General features: G+C 36.9%; 1 protein-coding gene across 1 annotated transcript in view; it reads right to left on the bottom strand.

The window, feature by feature from the left end:
• AMN1 (antagonist of mitotic exit network 1 homolog) overlaps positions 1–20,368 on the bottom strand; it is a 60,366-nt gene that overhangs the window by 19,854 nt on the left and 20,144 nt on the right. The window contains exons 3-6 of the mRNA XM_036252663.1: positions 10,781–10,925; positions 8,677–8,894; positions 8,312–8,368; positions 2,496–2,607 (exon numbers count right to left, since the gene is read on the bottom strand). Of these exons, the coding sequence (XP_036108556.1) occupies positions 2,496–2,607; positions 8,312–8,368; positions 8,677–8,894; positions 10,781–10,925 (532 nt within the window). The remainder of the gene's footprint in view (positions 1–2,495; positions 2,608–8,311; positions 8,369–8,676; positions 8,895–10,780; positions 10,926–20,368) is intronic.

Here is a 20,368-nt window from a genome sequence, read left to right on the forward strand (position 1 = left end):
TCATGAAATTGTCAGAGAGGAGAGAAATCTCCCTGTAAACTTTTATAGTTTTTATGGCTAGATTAGTAATAAAATAATAAAAGTGACACAAGAGTAGATTAACAGGAGAAAAACCAATTTAATATGTGCTCACTGCAGAATCACAATATGATACGCAGATAATAAAATGAGGCTCAAAGAAATGACTGAGCCAAGCACCTTTTCATACTTTTTAGACAAACAAACAATACTTTGTAAAGAATTGACAGGACAAAAAAAATTAGTGCTCATTAGGAAGGAATCTAAGCAAAGTTTGGGTATTTATTAGTGAGGAATCTAAACAAAGTTCAGGCTTAAGTAGTAAATTAATAAAGTGTTTATAGAAACTCTTTGGCTCTGGATCTCTTAGCTCTCGGCCCTCCAGGAGCAGGGAGGGGACCTTTCACAGGGAAAGTGTATTTCCTGCTCTCAAGGAGAAAAGGGAGGTTCAAGGTGCCCTCTGGCACTAGCTGTTTATCAAGTAACCCTAAAGTAATCAGTATGCCATTGTGGGATATTTTGGGGTGACCTATCTTAGGTCCCAGCAAAAGCAACCTGGATAGGTTAGGAAACCTCAACTAAAAGATTGGAGGTGTATTGCTAGATACCTGGGGACAGAGGAAAAAAATGTTAGCCACTAGCCGGAAGAGACACTTGTTTTTGAATCAAGAGAACTGCAGATAGGAGATATGTGCAATGATAAGAGGAGTGGTAGTAAGTGGCTCTGAATGACCTAAAAGTGCCCGTATCTGGGAGAGCGCAGATCTGGATCATCTTACCCAAGAGCCCAGAGTGCTGATGCTAGATCACAATAGCAGTGGTCAAGTCAGACTTTCCCTTATCTCCCCTCCTGCTCACCCCAGCCACACTGGTGGGGTCAAAAACTGTGGTGGGCGAGCTAGGGAAGGAAGAGAAGCATGAGATGGTAAACCAGGGAAGCTAACGATGGCCCCTTACCCACTGCAGCCTATCTACCTACAGCAAACCTGAGCTGACCTAGGAGCAGAGAGCTTTAACTTGAACTTGTTTGGACTATTACATGGGCCTAAGACATCTTAATTACTGAAATGAGAGGGTTTCAGTAATATGAAATGACATGACTTTTAACTGTCTGAGAATGATAAGAAAAGTCAGTGGCACATGTCTGATATTTCATCTGGCTTTGGGAAAAATTAGCCCCTTTAGAGCAGATCTGTTATTAAGTGAGTTTGAGGAAATAGAGTCGCTTTATGAGTACCACCTGCTGTTTCAATGTATTGATGAAATGTGCACATAGATCAGTGGGTACGTTTATACACTTTTAGTTGGTATTCCGAAAGGTGTATTATTAAAGGTTGCTGTTATTACATTTCACATATTATGGTTTCCTCTACCTTACATTAGTGGCCTACTTATTAGAATACAGTTTTATGCTTTGTTTGATGACCAGAGAGCCTCTTTTTACCTTCTCACAACCCCCAGAGTAGTGTACACTCTACTGTAGTCAATCGTGGGAGTTTTTCTGGTTCTAAATTATTTTCTTAAAATTATTAATTCTTAATAGGTAAAATCATCCACATGATAAAACATTCAAAAGGTAGAGAAGGGTTTATAGTGAAGGTTTTTTCCTACTCTTGTCCCTCCACAACTTTCCCTAGGTTCTAATGTCTCTTTTGGCTTTAGTTTTCTGAGAATTGTTTTGCCTAAACTAAGATTTAGTCTTTGTTACAGATGTCACTGATAACCAGATATAATCTGTTGTAGATTTAGTGTAGATAGACAATGCAAACAAACAAACAAACAAACAAACAAACAAAAAACAACACACACACAGAAGTTGTCCAAAGGACTTCTAGGAAAGTAACTCAATCTGGAAGGTAACTGTTTAGCCTGTAATCAGAGAAATGAGCTGGAAGCACTGGGCATAAGTACTGATTTACAGGTGAGATCCAGGTTATACTCTGGCAAAGGCGTGGGTAATACAAAAGGGGTGAGGCACTATGTTTTCGGGAGCATAGTGGTGTCATGGCTCTTATACAGGCCAAATGGGTTGTGACTATTTTGTTCTCCTTCATTGAAGTATCACATTACAAATTATTCTTAATATCAATAGCTACAGTTTTATAAGATAATAGATAACAGGTCATTTAGCATATTTGATAATGTAATATTATAAAATTTTTAAATATCTCCATAAAGCATTTAGTATCATGACCACTGCCATTGCCACTATGCTCATTGTCATCAGAGTTAACATTTATTAACACCATCACCACCACCATGACTAACACTTACTGAGCCCTTACTGTGTACTAGGCTCCCTGTAAAGTGTTGTCAAATAATCATTGTGACCAAGTTTGTGAGGTAGGTACTGTCATTATACCCATGTTATAGACGAGGAAACTGAATAATGGAATGGGTAAAATAATTTACTCCAGGTCACATAGTTATTAAAAGATAAAACCAGGATTTGAGCCCAAGCGCTCTGTCATACTAACCTGTTATCAGGGGGCATCCATGGAACAGTAATATATGTATCTGAGGACAGCGAGTAAGGACAGCTTCTACAGACTCATCAGTCAGATTCACACAATGTCCCATATGAATCTCCTATTTAAAAATAAAGGATAATCAAAAGAAAAAGTAGGTTCTTAATAACAGTATGAAAAAGCTTGGGAAATACTCTGATATAAAAAGAACCAAATGTCTACTTTTAAGAAAAAAATCTATAGAAAGGACCAATGTAAGTCTGCAGTAATTTGGAAGGTATAGCAGCTTTATAAGTTAAATGCCCAACCATTTCATAAAGACATTTGGCAATACCCATTAAAGCTAAAGACGAGTATACACTAGAATCTAGCAATTCCAACTCCAGGTATCCAAAATAGAGAGAGAAAAATTATTGTATGTGTGTGCAAGAAAACAATTTATAAATATGCTCATTGCAATATTATTTGTAATAGTAAAGAAGTGGTGACAAGGTAAATAAATAGTGGTTCACTAATATAATAGAATAAGTAAAAACAGTTAAAATGAAAAATATCTACTTGTATTAGTAAACATAAATCTCAAACATAATGTTAATTCAGATTCCTTGGAAAACAGTATGGTAATATCTTATAAAGCTAAACATGTATGTACTATATGACCCAGCAATTCCATTCCCAGTTATTTACCCAAGAAAAATAAAAACACATGTCTACATGAAGACTTGTATGCAAATATCCACAGTTGTGTTTATAATAGTCCAAAATGGAACAACCCAAATGTCCATCAAATGGCAAATGGTCAATGTAGGAACAAACTGTGTCATATCCAGACTACAGAATACTACTCAGCAAAAAAAAAAAAAAAAAAAGGAATGAAATACTGATGCGTCCAACAACATGAGTGAATCTCGAAAACATTATGCTAAGTGAAAGAAGTAAAAGAAGAGAGAAAAAACCCAAAAGACTATATACTTCATGATTACATTTATATAAAATTCTAGAAAAGGCAAAACTATAATGACAAAGTAAATCAGTGGTTGCTTGGGGGGAGGGCTTTGGCAAGGGACTGACTACAAAGATTGAGGAAGCAAACTTTTTAGGGTGATGAAAATGTTCTAATCTTAATTATGGTGGTGGTTACAAGGCTGTATAACAATTACCAAAATTCATCAAACTGTACACTTAAAATGGGTGAATTTTACTGTATGTAATTTATACCTCAATAAAGCTTAAACACTTTTATAAACAATTTTAAATTAAAACAACACATACATTATGAAACTACTAAGTAAAATTTTAAAACAATACTACAGAAAGAGAAAGGTGAAGTACCAAACACAGGCATCTTTAGAATAGTAGTTACCTCTGAAGGAAGACAGAGGGAATAAATGAGGGACGAACTTTACATATAACATATACTTTTTAAAAAGAACTGAAAAAAATGAAAATGTTAAAATTCAAGTGATTGGCCCTGGCTGGTTTGGCTCAGCGGTTAGAGCATCGGCCTGCGGTCCGGAGAGACCCGGGTTCGGTTCCCGCTAAGGGCATGTACCTCGGTTGCAGTTTTTCCCCGGCCCTGGTTGGTCGTGCGGGTGGCAGCCACTCGATGTGTCTCTTTCACGTCGATGTTTCTCTCTCTCTCTCTCTCTTCCTCTCTCTCCCTCCCACTCTATCTGTGCAAAAAATGGAAAAATGTCCTCGGGTGAGGATAAAAAAAAAAAATCAAGTGACTGGCCTTCAGGTCTCTGTTATATTACTTTCTATATTTTTCCATATGTTTGAAATATTACATATCCTTTATTTGATGCTCTAATTTGGAACCCTTTTGCATCGAATGTAAAATGGTACAACTGCTGTGGAAACAGTATAGCAGTTCCTCAAACAGTTAAACATATGAACTGGCTATTTTCCTTCTAGGTACATACTCAAAAAAATAGAAGACAGGGACTCAAACAGATATTTGCACAGCTATGTTCATAGCAGGGGCATTCACAGTAGCCAAAAGGTGGAAGAAAATATCAAAAGGTGATTTTGTATATTTGACTATAATTTTAAAACATTTTTTAACAATTCTGGATGATTCATCTAATAGTTGATATGTATATTTATGGTGGTACTATGTCTTTTCTCCTGAAAAGTTTATATTAAGTTGGTATACATATTATAATTAATCATATCTTAGAAATAAAGAAAGCCTGAGTATATTGAAAACTCAAAAATTGAGACAAAAAGTATTCTATGTTATATGTAGCAAAGGTTACAGACAAAGAAATATATTTTGAGAACAACAGATGGAAAGAACAATGTTTGACTCAGGTTCCATTTAAAATATATTAAATTAAGGAATTAAAAAAAAGAAAATAGCCCTGGCCGGTTTGGCTCAGCTGTTGGAGCATCGGCCGGTGGACCAGAGAGTCCCAGGTTTGGTTCCCGCTTGGGGCACATACCAAAAAAGAAAAAGGAAAAAAGAAAAAAAAAGAAAATATTCTATGTGGCAAATTGGGGTCCTGGCAAAAACTGTGAATTCACGACATACCTTTGTGGTAAACAATATAAATTTAGGACCATTAAAAAGTATGAATATTTATGGAAATATTTGTTCCATTTTGGGGAGTTGGGGATAACAATGGAAGAAAAAAGTGATATGCCCCAATATATGGCTATTTCTAATAGCCAAAAATGGTAAATAATCCGAATTCCCAACAGAAAAATGATTAAAGAATGATACATCATATAAACATATTTTGTTCTCTGATATGCCAGTGCCTGGAACATAACAGGTACTTAATAAATATTTGTTGACAGCAAATTAAACTTTTAATTGTCAAGATTGTAGAAAGTTATAAAATGACTATAAGAATATGAGAACATTTATATTGAGGTACATTTGTCTGTAACCACAGTAAAACCTGGGGATAAAATGATGACAAAATGATGAACAAAATGGTCCCTACTCATTGGGAACTCAGATCAATAGAGATTTCAGAAAAACTCATGACAATGAATAAATGCTATAACACAAGTCTGTACTATTTGTCAATCTTTAGGGAAAACCCTTAGATGTTTAATCAAATTTATTTTCAAGTTCTAAACAATTTAGCAAGATCGATAATTTAATTTACCAGACTAAAAGCCACAGATTGAAACAGGGCACCTGATAAAAGGTAGGCATACATATCACCCACAAAAGAAGAATCAGTTGAGTTTGTATTTCAATTTCTCAGAAACTGTTGGCAGAAAGATGCTGTGACCAAAGGTGAAAGTATATTCACTCTATGTACTGCTTAGGTTGGTACTCCAGTTTTATCATGCTAAAGTAAATAGAGGTATACTTCCTATCACTGTATAACAACTAATTTCCTGGTGTTTTATTAGAAAGTGATAAAACTAGGTTAACTGCTTGAGAACTTTATTAAAAATGATGGTGAATACCTCAGAAGAGGGGGTGGGGGGGTGGGGGGATGGGAAGAGATAAACCAAAGAACTTATATGCATGTATGCATGACCAATGGACATGGACAACTAAGCCGGGGATGGGGCGAAGGTGGGGGTGGGGTGGGGGGTGCCAATGGGGTAAAAAAGGTAAAATATCTGTAACAAAAAAATAAATAAAAAATTTATATTAAAAAAAAATGACGGTGAATATAGGATAATGTTTTTGCAAGAATTAAATAATCTGCCCGGCCAGTGTGGCTCAGTGGATTGAGCTCAGTCCCATGGACTGAGAGGTCCTGGTTTGATTCCCAGTCAGGGCATATGCCTGAGTTGCAGGCTCAATCCCCAGCAGGGGGCATGCAGGAGGCATCTAATCAATGTTTCTCTCTCACATTGATATTTCTCTCTCTCTAAAAAAATCAATTAAAAAATTAACCTAATATTAAGGCTGAAATACTAACATTTGTTCAATAATGCTAGCATTTAAAATAGTAAAAATTATTGCAGAGTTTATTGTCCCTACAGTTAGGATGCAATTTAAGATTTGGAACATGGTATAAGAAAAAGATGGTTAACTTCTTAATGAAAACATTTGTAAAAAAGCCCTGGGTGGTGTAGCTCAGTGGTTGGAGCATTGATCCTTGCACTGAAGGGTTATGGGTTTGATTCCCAGGTAAATACCTGGGTTGCAGATTTGATACCCTGACCCCTGTCGGGGTGCATAAGGGAAGCAACCAATCAATGTGTCTCTCTCCCATCGATGTTTCTCTCTCTCTCTTTCTCCCCACTCCTTCCTCCTTCCCTTTCACTTTCTCTAGAAATCAATGGAAAAAATATCCTCCTGTGAGGATTGGCAAAATAAACTTTTGTAAAAAAGAAATATGTGCTATTTTTTACACACACACACATACATAACACAGGATGCAGATGTATAAAATACCACAAAAATAATCTCTTTGGGCATTAACTCAAGGAGAAATATTTTGGCAAAAACATGGCACCGCCATTCAATTACAATACCTGTTACTAACACTTGCAATTAATTTATAGCCTGCTTACTTCCAAAAAGGATTTGATACGACTTATTATTGACAAACAAGCTATATCAAACGTAAGAGTTAAAAAGAAAAACAACTCACTATAAACTGGGAAAGAAGAATCCCAAATCCTAGGACAAAAGGCTTCTAAATATATTTAGAAACAGGTTATTGAATCCAAAGACTGAACACTAATCTAAGATCTTTTTAAACATCTGTGCAATGTGGCTATTGGGGAGGGAAAACGTTTTCTTTATCCTCTTAGGTTCTGTTTTTGGAGGCCTGAAGATTAAACCGACAAAGGCAGATTAGCAAGGAAAAAAAAAAAAAGACAAAGTTTATTCACATGCATGCTTACAGAGAAAGTGGCTCAAAAAAGTGACTAGAATTTAGTTTATATACCATATTAATAGGGAAAGGGGAGGGGAAGAAAGGACACTTAGAGAAAAACAAATGACTTTTGGGAAAGACAAAATGGGCCTTTAGGAGAGTACACAGGAGGTATGCTAGTCTTATGACAATGTTTGTGTATGCAGTTTCTCATCTGATATTTCCAGTGATAAGAGTGACCTCTGCTCTACGGGAAATCTTCCTTGTTGGGGGTTTGATGGCCAGTGCATTGCTTTTGGAAGGCTCTGCTTTTAGGCAGATGGGGAGAGGGTGGTAATTCAGACAAATCTTCTGTTTGCATGGACTGATTATCAAAAATCTTCAGCTAAAAATAATTTTATGCCATAGTGGTAGCTTTATGGATCCCTTCAGAGGTCCAGAAAAATATAGTGGCAAGAGAATAGTAGTCTTGGTAGAAATATCAGTCAAACCTGACAATTCTAAAGAACATCACTTTACCTTGATACATTTTCAATCTTCATCCAAAATAAGACTATTTTTAAATATATTAGAAGCTAAAACTTCTGGAAAATAAGAACTTTCATTGGAAGTGAAATGGGTTTTTATTTTAAAATACACTTTATTTCCTACTTTACCTTTTTTTTTCCCTCTGGGAATAAAGAGGTAGAGACCAAAAAAAATCCATGGAAATACTTAAATGATAATAAGGCACTGGTTGTCTGCTAGGTTTAAAAAATAATTTCTTTTTAATTAAAAAAATTGATATTAGAGAGGAAGGGAGAGAGAGAGGGAAACATTGATAGGCTGCCTCCTGCACACCCTCACTTGGGATCAAGCCCACAACTTGGACATGTATTCTAACTGGGAATCGAACCAGTGACCTTTTAGTGCATGGGATGATGCTCATCCAACTGAGCCACACCGGCCAGGGCTAAATACATAATTTCTAATGATAATATAAAAATTTAGTTAGCATCATCATTATAGAAATTATTAAATTACCTCTAATTTCTTGGCACAAGGTCCACTAACAAGTGCAACCACACCATTGTCAGATACCTAAGCAAAGGGAAAAAACAACACAGCACATAAATGGAAAAGATGGAAGTAAAATTCTTTAAAAATTATTAATAATTTATATATAACTTTATTGCTTCCCATTCAGCAAATATGTGTTTTAGCCACACTATACCTTCCACCCTCACTTAAAATAATGGAGCGGAATGTACCAAATCATACTGCAATTATTTAACCACAAAAGCATGAAGTAGTCAATAAAAATATAATTATGTTCTTCAAATGAGTCATTGAAAATACACTGGACAAACACATACAAAATCTGTATTTCATGTCTATATTTCATTCACCTGAGTAGCTGAAAAATCGACAGACTGCAGAAAAAAGCAGTTTTCTCCTAATGCATGTAAGGACACATCAGTGATACCTAGGCAGCCACCTAGATCAACGATCTTTAGCAGCCGACAGTTGCGTGCAAGAGCAAGGACTCCTTCGTCAGTGAGACTGCAGCATCTCTTCAAAGAAGCTTCATGCAGGTATGAGCAAGATGAAGCCACAGCTTTTATTCCTGGGGGAAAACACAATTATGTATCAATGAGCTCTAAATGTATAGAAATGAGAAATGTGACTTATTTTCATTTTAGGGATCTCCAGTACTTACATGATATCTACTTGTATGATAGCCCATCTGTGAGGATATACTTATTTTCTAGTGATGCTGTCATTATTTAAGTCTTTGGACTGTTTCTGTGAGGATATACTTATTTTCTAGTGATGCTGTCATTATTTAAGTCTTTGGACTGTTTCAGGAATTCTATACACAGTCTACACTGGTAGTATATTCTTCAGAATATCTACCATTAATGGTCGGCCTTCATTGTTTACGAGTAGAGATCAGATTTGCTCTTAGGAAATAGCTAAGTCATTCAGAACCATACTAGGCAATTAAATAGTAAATGATTCCCCTTTTTTGTTAAAACAAAAGTTTTAAAGTAATAAAGTCACTTTTCTTGTGGCCTCTGAAGAAAAATCAAAGTTAAATTGCCCCAGTGTCTTCAGCAATGTTTCCATGCTTATCCTTAGGAATCATACCTGCCTACGCATTCCCTCTTCTCTCTTCGACTCTGCCCTTTTCTACCGCCATGCTCCTGTGTTAGCCTGGACCAGTCTTACTGAGGGTCAAGGAAAGAGAAGTCCTTAAATCTAATTAAACTGATGCAAATGCACATTGGAGAGTGGTACATGATAATGTGCCACATAAGTAAAAGAGTACTTCAGGATCCTGGGTCCTTCAGTCCACTGTGAAAAAGATACTTTTATGGGCAAAATACATAAAATAGAAGATAGTAAATTTATGTGTAGGTCATTTTTATTGTTTTCATATCTTAAGAAAAGTTCTTTTCAGTGAATCATTATTTGTGGAAACATTTAAAAATGTATGCTTCTTTGCAATATTATGAAAATCCTAACTTGCTGCCAGAGATGATTGCAAAATATAGCCAATGACCCACAAAATTTTCCAGAAACTTAATCAAATAAGTCCCTCTTTCTTATATTGAAGAAAAAGGTAAAAATTCCTATTCTGGAAAAAAAAAAAAAAGGTAAAATTCACTAATTCATATAATAGTGACACTGAAAAATGCAGTTGTCTGGCTATCTTTAAAAACTATGCATTGTACAGACTGATAGGAGAATACTTGGTAAATTTAATCTGATGATAATTTAACTTTCTGTTGTAACAGTGCATCCAAAAAGCCTTAACAAAGTATGAACTGGTCATTTCTTGTCCCACTGTATCAGGCAAAATATTTAAAATATAGGAGGCATGTCTGGCCAGTGTGGCTGGGTGGCTGAGCATCCACTCATGCACCAAGAGGTCGCCGGTTCAATTCCCGGTCAGGACACATGCCCAGGTTGTGGGCCTGATCCCCTGTGGGGGGCATGCAGGAGGCAGGCAATTGATGTTCTCTCTCATCAATGTTTCTATCTCTCTCTCTCTCCCTCTTTCTTCCTCTCTGTCTAAAAAATCAATAAAGGAAAAAATATTTTTAAAAAAATAAAATATAGTGGGTATCCATACACGTTCATTTTATTTATTTTTATTCATTTATTTTTGTTACAGATGTTTCTCCTTTTTTTCCCCATTGACACCCTCCTCCCCATCCTCCCCAACCCCGTCGCCCGCTTTGTTGTCCATGTCCATCGATTATGCGTACATGCCATGTTTATTTTAAATATGTTTAAAATACAAGGTAGTGACTTACCCAGTATATTTCTTAACTTTTAGCACTGGTTATAAGCAAGAATTTAGTTTGAATCTTTTTGTTGATAAATATAGTTTCTATTTCTTTGACATCTTCATATTTTTTGACATATTTCCCCCTTTTTTCACTCCTAAATTATACCAGATGGTGAATAGTAATCTACCAATTCATTCAATGTTAATACACATACCTTTTGTAGTTATAGAAACTCTGTTTCCTTTTGAGGAATTTAAGTTTAATTTCTTCAGTTTTCTGCAGTTACACAGGTGCAGTAGAGCAGTATCCGAAATATCACAGCTCTGCAGATCTAGACTTTGGACTTCGGGATGTAAAATCTGCAATAAGTACATGACTTTGAAAAACTAATTTTTCCTATCAATATGTTTATTCCATATTCAGTGTTTTGGTGGTCATAACAGACAACTGGAGGATGGAAAATACAGCAAAGAATACAGAAACAAGTTTGTGTGGAGATAGATACATACAGCAAAAAAAAAAAAAAAAAAAATCAAGCCAATTTCCCACTGGAGGCACAACTCCTAGTGTCTCTAATGTCTTTGTTGGAACCAACCAGTACTGTTAAGAACACACAGCTGGATACAAAGTCCCACTAGACCTGAGAAGCAGAATCAGCATGGAGGAGGTGCTTATTCTCTTCCAGTAGTTCCTGCCCATTATTAGACATTCTAGCTATGTGCCTCTTACATACCAAATGCTTACAGAGTAGTAGTATTGCTAATCTACAACATGTACCTCCTTCATTCTTATTTTTGGGACCTAGTACAACAAACCCAGTATTATTGAATATTCACTTGAGGGCAACACACAGATCAATTTCAAAGCATTCTGAGTGTTCTCTCTCTCTCTCTGGGAATATTTTTCTTTTCTTTTTTCCAAAATAGAAATGGCTTTACTTTTCTGAATATAAAAGTAATGTATTATTATTATGAAACATTCAGATAATTTAGAAAAAGTATACAAATAATAAGTATTTCTATTTATTGAACACCTACCAGGAAAGGTACCAAGTATGCTGTATACAGTATCATGTAATATTCTCTATCTTGTTCTCTCTCTCACACACACATGCACACCTACACACACCACTGAGAGATTGGTCATTGCCATTTTATTAATGAGGGAAATTGGGGCATCCAGCTTAAATAGCAACACAAACTACATAACCAAAATAGGCGTAGAGCTAGGTTTAGAAACTAGGTCTTTCTAATTCCAAGGCCATGTTTTCAACCACTGTAACTAAAATTACCCATAGTACCAATGCCTAAAGAAACATATTAGTTTTGATTTTTTTTGTTAAAATAAAGCCTTTGAAGAAAAATTAGATCAGATCATATATACGTATGAACATGTTTTACAAAAATAATTGTGGTTGCATACTATTCCATAACCTATTAAATGCATCTTATACTGGCAAACACTTAGGTTGAACACTTAGGCTGATTAGGAAGCAATATAGTATGGTGAGTAAAAACCAGTGTGGCTCAGTTGGTTGGAGCATTGTTCTGTGCACTGAAGGGTTGAGGGTTCAATTCCCAGTCAGGGCACATATCCAGATTGCAGGTTTGATTCCTGGTTGGGACTCGTGCAGGATGCCATTGATCAGTGTTTCTCTTTCACATGTGCCCCTAGCAGAAACCGAACCAAGGACTCTCTGGTCCACAGGCCGATGCTCCAACCGCTGAGCCAAACCAGCCAGGGCTGTCATGGATGTTTCTATCTCTCTCTCCCTCTCCCTTCCTCTTTCTCTAAAACTCAATAAAGAAAAAAATTTTAAAAAAAGAAATAAAGTTACCTTGTTTATAAAATATGCTGTATATAACTGTTAACTATATTACTATAAGTGACATTATAATGAGAATATTGTTATGTTTTCCCGATTATTATTTTCTTGAGATTAATACCAGAAGTAAATGATAATTATGTGAGGTGATGGAGATGCTAACTAACCCTACTGTGATACTCATTTTGTAATAAATAAGTGTATCAAATCATCATGTATGTCTAATACTTTACATTTACATGATGTTATATGTCAATTATATCGCAATAAAACTGGGGGGAAATGCCAGAAGAAAAATTGTTGAGTCAATGGTAAGCAAAATTTAAGACTCTGGATAGTGCCAAACTGTCCTCCTAAAAGGCTTTTATTAATTTCCATTCTCATCAGCAGAGGATAAAGTGACAGTTCCCCACACTATTGCCAATACTGAGTATTACTATATTTTTATGTCTCTGCCAAACTGAAAGACAAACTGTGGCTTTAATTTCTAATGAAGTTAAATATCCCTTTACATGCTATTAGTGATTTATATTTCTTTCCTTTGAATATTTTCTTTATTATTAATATATATTTTTATTGTTGACAGTATTACAGATGTTCCCCATTTTACTTCCCTTTGCCCCCTCCTCCCAGCTCCTGCCCCACCCCAAGCCTTCACCATACTATTGTCTGTGTCCTGGGCTATGCATATATGTATATATAAATTCTTTGGTTAAGTTCTTCCTGTCCCCATCCCCACCCACCTCCCCTCTGAGACCTGTCAGTCTGTTCCACCTTTGAGTATTTTCTGACTCTTTTATTTTAGTATTTGATTTTTCTTATTGGTGTGTGGATATTCTTTATAGTGTTAAGATGAAGAAAAAAAAAAAAAAACCCATAGAATTTCATATGTATTGCAAATATTTTCCCTAGTTACTTGACTTTGCTTCCCCCCCCCCCATAAAGATCATATTTTGAAGTAATCAAATACATCAATCTTTTCCCTCTTTGTTTCTACCTTTGGTGTTGTCAATAAACTTTGACCAAGAACTGAAAAGCAAAGAAAGTTTTATTTGGGGTCCTTACAAATTGCAATTCTGGAACTACTAATTTGAGTAGGAACTCAACTGTGTTCCAAGGTGGAAAGAGAGAGAGAATTTATGAAAATAGAAAGAGTGGCAATGCCAAAGGGGTTACACAAATTGTTTTAAAAGAGCTGTGACTGGTGCTGTCAAGCAGACTTACACTGTGCTATCTATACATGATTGTTGCTCATTGCTAGGTGAACATTTTATTTCTTAATAAAGAGTTCAGTGATGCAGAGCCACTTCCAGGAACTATATCAGGATTCAGCCATTTGTGGCTTAGCCTAGTTCAAAAGTTCAGTCTCACATGAAGGGGATGTGTTAGCTCAGCTTCCTGGAGGCTTTGGCCTCCATTTTAGATTGCTCTTTTGACAATATCAACTCTATCTTTCACAGTTTCCCCTTTAGATTGAGATCCTTCCTTAAAAAGCATCAATGATCAATCATTAGGAAGCATCCCTGGACCATTATTGAAAAAGCAACGTTATTGAAAAAGCTCATTCCTGGTATGTCATGTCCCACATAGGAGAAAAAGCCGATTCCTGAGTATACAATAGGAGAGTTTAGGTCCACATTTGAGCAATGAGAAGGCTTGTTGGAAGGTACTAAGTCACATATTCTTCAGATCAAAAGTTCTTTGTAAAGGTGGTTTTAGTCAGGGTTTATTCATTGTAACATCTTAGGGCATTAGGCTACTATTATTCTGGTAGTGGCTGTTAGTCATTGTTCAAGGCACCTAATAAGATAGTAAGGTAGTAAACAGTATAATCACAAAAACCAATATGATCAAGGCTTGTAATATAGAACAAAGCCAGGTTCCTATTCCAGGAGGCAACCAGCTAAGTACGTGTGTCTAATTCCAATTTATAGGGTAATGTTCTGCCTATTTGAGAATTTTATATATTTTTTCAGAACCTCAAGCTGTTGTACTACTTTACCTGATTGCTGACATAGAAACAAAATTCGTCTCCCAGTAGCTCACAAGTACCGCCTTTAGGGTGTCTAACACATCTAGAGCCCTGGTTTTGTAGTATTACTTCTGCCAGACTGTCAATCATTTCTTGTTGTTTTTCAAGGGCAGTTACAGTAGTGTTCTAAGTTTTGCTATAAGAATATAAAGATTTCTGATAGACTTCTAACTCAGTTACTCCAAACCAAGAAAAGAAAGCTCTAGCAAAGGTATGCTCAAAGCCTTACTTATCTATTATGGGGTTTCAGGGGGAGAGAGGACTGAAAAATCATATCCCAAAATCCCAATTCCATTTGGTTTGTTTTGGTCTAAGTTTATAGACAGAAGATCCTAGATTGGGGATAATGGTAGAAAGGAAAGGAAAAGAAAGAGTCTTTCTGGTGACAGCATCAGGTATTAACAATATCATATCCACTTCACCACTAGGTTGGCAAGGTTGATGTATATTTGGGTCCCACATATGAAGAAATACCCAGTGACCTTAAGTGAGAGCATGTAATTAGGCCCTTCAACCCAGACTCTGAGGGAAGTATTAAGTCCTATTTCTGAGGCAGGGACTGCATATTTTGGGGTCAAAATAGAAAGATTAGCAAGGGTTTGGTTGTTCCAAGTTTTTGAAATCTAAGAGATAGATTTCATTTGTTTTCCACTAAGTACCAGAGTTTTTATCTAGTCCCCAAGAATGAGGACATCTGCTTTCCAGGATTGAGTGGTGTTATTTCCTGAATTTCCCCATTTTAGAGAGACATTGTAAGAAGTAACATTGTAGTCCCTTAAAACTCATTGAGGTGTGAATTCATGGTCATCTGAATCATACAAAAGACTGCAGTTATATATTTTTAAAGGGACAAAACTCAAGATTCTGCCTGAATCATTTATATTTTCAAAACAGTTAGACAAGTTATAAATCCAGAATGTATCTATGGGTATTCCCTTGTAGGTTGGGAAGACCTTACAGAAAGATTTAGCTACAGGAAGGTTAAATATTCCATATGTCCAGTTAGGTTTTATAAGCTTTCAAGGTGGAGGGGCCAAGCCACTACTTCTGGTTCATCGTGAATATAGTTAGCTTGGGTACATATCAAGCAGTCAGTTAAATTGGCACTATTGGATAATCATTGGATAGTGGGAGCAAAAGAGTGTTGAAGGGCAAATAGGGTAGTCATTGCAGTAAGTAGACATAAGAATCTGAGTATGTTCATTTTGAAATTAGACTATAGAAAAAGAAAAGACTTTTATGAAAAGTTTTCTTCAGGCAAAAATTAGGTAATGATAGCATGTAATCAACAAATGAAACAAAGATGGTCAAAGGGAAGACGAAGTATAAGGTTGCTGGGTGGAATCATGTATGACTGGCCTGGTCCAGGGTCTTTGGAGAACTGTCTTCATTAGGTGTCATCTGTTTCAATCCTAGAATGAAAATTCTAATGGTGGTCTTGCGTTATTTTGAGATTTTCAGCTTAAGATCTCCAACAGGCTTAGAGGACCACTCAGGTGGGGTATCCTTTTAAAATGAGAAACATGAATCCGAGTCAATACCCTTAAGTTTAGCAGCATAAGAATTCGTTAGTAATACTTGATATGGGCCTTTCCATTGGGGGTGAAGGGCATCTTTATGGAGATGGCATTTCCAATAGACACAATCTCCAGGTTGGAGATAATGATGTAGATCTCCTGGGAACATGCTATAGAAATTTTTCTCTACGAGCTGTTATTCTTAAGGGCCCCTATAAGTTCCTACAGTAGAGCAAGAGGTCTCCTTTTGGCAGTGTGGGTTCATACATTCCTTGACCTAATATCATGGGTCTTCCAGTAATAATTTCAAAAGGAGACAGTAAATGTTTGCGGAAGGAAGTAGATCTTAGGTTGAGCAATATCAAAGGATAACCCTTATGCCAAGGAATATTAAAAGTCTCTACAAGTTTTGCCATTTTGAATTTATTTTATTATATTGATTTTTTAGAGAAAGAATAAGGGAGGGAGAGAGAGAGAAACATCAATTTGTTGTTCTACTTATTCACTGGTTGATTCTTGTATGTGCCCTGACCAGGGATCAAACCCACAACCTTGGCGTATTGGGACAATGCTCTAATCAACTGAGTGACCCAGCAGGGTGTCATTTTGAGTTTTGATTATCCTGTTAGTCCATTTTACAAGACCAGAAAACTGGGGATGATAAACACAATGGAATGTTGCAAAATCAGCCAGATCTTACAAACATGTTGTATCATTCGTCCTGTGAAAGAAGGTCCCTGATTGTTATAGAGCTCTGAGGGGATTCCCCAAGTGGGAAAGCTCTTTCCTGGGAATAGTTACATACTCTGTGGCATGGGAATTCTTCCACCCGAAGAGAAAACATACAAATCATTACTAACACATATTTAGATCCTTGAGAAGAAGGCAACTAAATAAAGTCCATTTGCCACACCTCAAAGGGTCTAAGGACAAAGGAGTTTTACAGAAGTAATTTTTCTCTTTAGGTACCTCATGTTCATTTTTTTCTAGTTATCAAGGAGATGGAGGCTATATTCAAGGGATGCTTCCGAAGGTAAGCAGAGGATGTCCTTCACAAGAGTAATAGGGTGGACTGATAAGGGAATTCTATATTGGCAGTATCTGCCTTTAAAATTTGGGAAAAGTATGTCAGACTTTCAGTGTAGCCCTGAGGCATTACTGTCCAAGTCTATTGTTCTTCTCAGGTGAAAGCAAGTAAGAATCAGGCTTTCAGGATCAACAAGGATGCTAAAAGAAAAGCATTATAAAGATATAACCAAAAATAATTTATTTTTTCATAGTATGGTTGACAGTAAGGTATAAGGTACGAGGGTTAGGCACAATTGGGTGCCTAGGTATGACTACATTATTTATGGCTCTTAGATCTTGAACAAATCTGTATTCTCTCCTGAAAGGTTTATTAACAAAGAGGACAGGAGTATTACAAGGGCTCATGGGAGAATGATGAGGCTTTGTTTGAGAAACTCCTCAATGACAGGTTTGATTCCTTGACTGGCCTCTGTATTTAGGGGGTATTGATGGGTGTTGGGTGCTTTATTTTTGTCAGTTTGAAATTTCAAAATGATCGATGAATGAAATGATGTTGGTGGCATTTTTTGACCACAGTTCATTTGGAATGGGATCTAAAAGAAGGTTTGGGTCAATTAAGGTGACTGAAAAAACTGGAATAGTATGGTGAGTCCACAGACAAGTCCTCTTCAAGGTCATTAGTTAGAAGCTTTAGATGTAAGAATATTTCCCTGTTTTGAAAGAAGAAAAGATGGGCTTTGTGAGCTTCAAGAAAGTCTCATCCTAGGAGATGAACAGGTGCAGAGGAAACTAAAAGATATTGATGAGTTTCTTGAAAAGGTTCAAGTTGAAAAAGAATTGGAAGGGATTTGGAGACAGTCATGGGTCCACTAGAAACTCCCACCATTTGTATAGTTTCAGTACTCCAAGGAAGAGAAATCTACCCGGTCTCTAGTTCCCTCATTCCCAATAGATCAATTTTTCCTAAGGAATTAGTTAAGAGCAACCCTACTGCTAAGAAAACTTGAACTGAATCCCTGAGGGGGATTCACAAATTCTATGGACTATAGGCCTTTTGAGCTCTTAACAATCTTTTCCCCAGTGATTAAGCTTTTTTGCAGTAATTAAAAACCCCTTTAAATGTTGGTTTGCCTTGAGGATCTTGAAAGGCAGATTTAGCCATCAGTTGTTACCATTGTAGATTCATTACTTAGGTTGCCTGATTTTGGGCACATAGGGCTTCTGTGGCTTTCTTTAAGGTATCTTTTTGCATAACTCAGGAGAGTTGCTCAGCATAGTTTCCTAAATCATGAGTTTGCATGGTGGCCCAATTAAGCTGTTACTTTTTAAATTGTTGTTCAAGTTAAATTGTTGTTTTAAACCCTCAATAAAAGATGAATTAAAAAGCACTGAGGTGTCTTCATTGACTTCATCTATGCTGGGATATTGTTTAAAAGTTTCTCAAATCTGTCATAGTAATCAAAACCAGTTTCATTGTGTTTTTGAACAAATTTTTAAATTTTCTTCCAACTCAAGGAAAAGCCTCAGGTATTTTTAATGAAGCTGTTTAGCCAGCTTTAAGATTTCATTCATGGTTTCTTGTCCTAGATGAGAGAAGTCGTTCATAGGGTCTTTCCATCAACCTTGTTTATCTGACATGTCCTTCTCCTACAATTGTGTGGATAAGCTGACAGAGGTCAGAGAACCCTGGCTCATGTATTTGGATTTGGATAGTAAGCAGATATTATCTAGCAAACACAATGGGGTCCTCTTTGGAATTAGGAAAACATTTAATAAAGGCATGGAGCTCAACTTTAGTCCATGGGATGTAAAAAATAAAGGTTCTCTCACCGATGCACCAGGAGGTTGCTGGTTTGATTCCTGGTCAAGGGCACATGACTGAGTTGCAGGCTCGATGCCCGGGTTACAGGATCAATCCCTGGTAGGGGGCATGCAGGAGGTAGCCGATTGATGATGCATTCTCTCTTCCTCTCAAAAAATCAATAAATTATTCCAGAAAAGGGAAGGGGAGGGGAGGGGAGGGGAGGGGAGGGGAGGGGAGGGGAGGGGAGGGGAGGGGAGGGGAGGGGAGGGGAGGGGGAGGGGAGGGGAGGGGAGGGAAGGGAAGCTCTTGTCCCTGGCCAGGCCCATCCAACAACTTGATTTAAATGAGGTGGTAAGGGATGGGGGTTATCTAATGGAGACTCAGTTTCATCATTATAAAAAGGCAGATCAGCAAGTGAAGGATAAAGAGGGAAAGGAAAGTCAGACAGCAAAGGAGCAGATGGTGTAGATAAGGAGACATCAGAAGAATATTGAGAAGTTTCTTTAAGTTTAGTAAGCCTCCGAGATAACTCAGAATTTGCTTTGGTTAACTTAGAATTTGTGTTTTGGGGTGAAGCAATTTTTAAATCCCTTGTACATTTGGAGGTCTCAAAATGCCAATTAAAATATACATCCTATAACAGCGATTTTCAATCTGTTTCATCTCATGGCACACCTATACTAATTACTAAAATTCTGCAGCACACCAAAAAATATATCTTTTGCCAATCTGACTAAAATAATAATTTTGATTCATTCACACCTGACAATTATTGTTGTATTGTCTGTCATTTTTTTTTTACTTATCTTTATTGTTGAATGTATTACAGATGTTCTCCCTTTTCCCCCCCATTGACCCACTCCTCCCCAATCCTGCCCCCCTCCTGCCTTCCCCACACTATTGTCTGTGTCCGTTGTTTATGCATATATGCAGTTCTTCAGTTTGTCTCTTCCCACCCTCCCTCTCCCCTTCCCTTTGAGGTTCATCAGTCTAACAACAAATTTGTATTTCTTAATTCCTTTATCTTTTTCACCCATCCCCCCAAACCCCTACCTTCTGGCAACCAACAAAAAGTTCTCTGTATATATGGGTCTGTCTCTGTTCTGCTTGCTCATTTTGTTTGTAGATTCAATTATTGATAGATATGCATTAATTGCCATTTTATTGTTCATATTTGTGTTCTTCTCCTTCAAGAAGACCCTTCAACATTTCATATAACACTGGTTTGGTGGTGGTGAACTCCTTTAGCTTTTTCTTGTCTGGGAAACTCTTTATTATGCCCATCAATTCTAAATGATAGCTTTGCAGGATAGTGTAAACTTGGTTGTAGGTCGTTGCTTTTCATCATTGGCTGTCTTTTTTTTTTTTTTTTAATTTTTTTCTATATTGATGTATTAGAGAGAGAGAGGAAGGGAGAGGGAGAGAGAGATGGAAACATCAATGAGAGAACATCGATTGGCCGCCTCCTGCATGCCCCACACTGGGGATTTGGCCCACCTCCTGGGCATGTGCCCTGACTGGGAATCGAACCAGTGACCTCTTAGTGCATGGGTCAATGCGTAAGGGAAAAGAGGTCAGTGCCCCTGACTAAATAG

Source organism: Molossus molossus, unplaced genomic scaffold, assembly GCF_014108415.1.
Source record: "Molossus molossus isolate mMolMol1 unplaced genomic scaffold, mMolMol1.p scaffold_m16_p_10, whole genome shotgun sequence".
In the NCBI taxonomy this organism is placed as follows: Eukaryota; Metazoa; Chordata; class Mammalia; order Chiroptera; family Molossidae; genus Molossus; species Molossus molossus.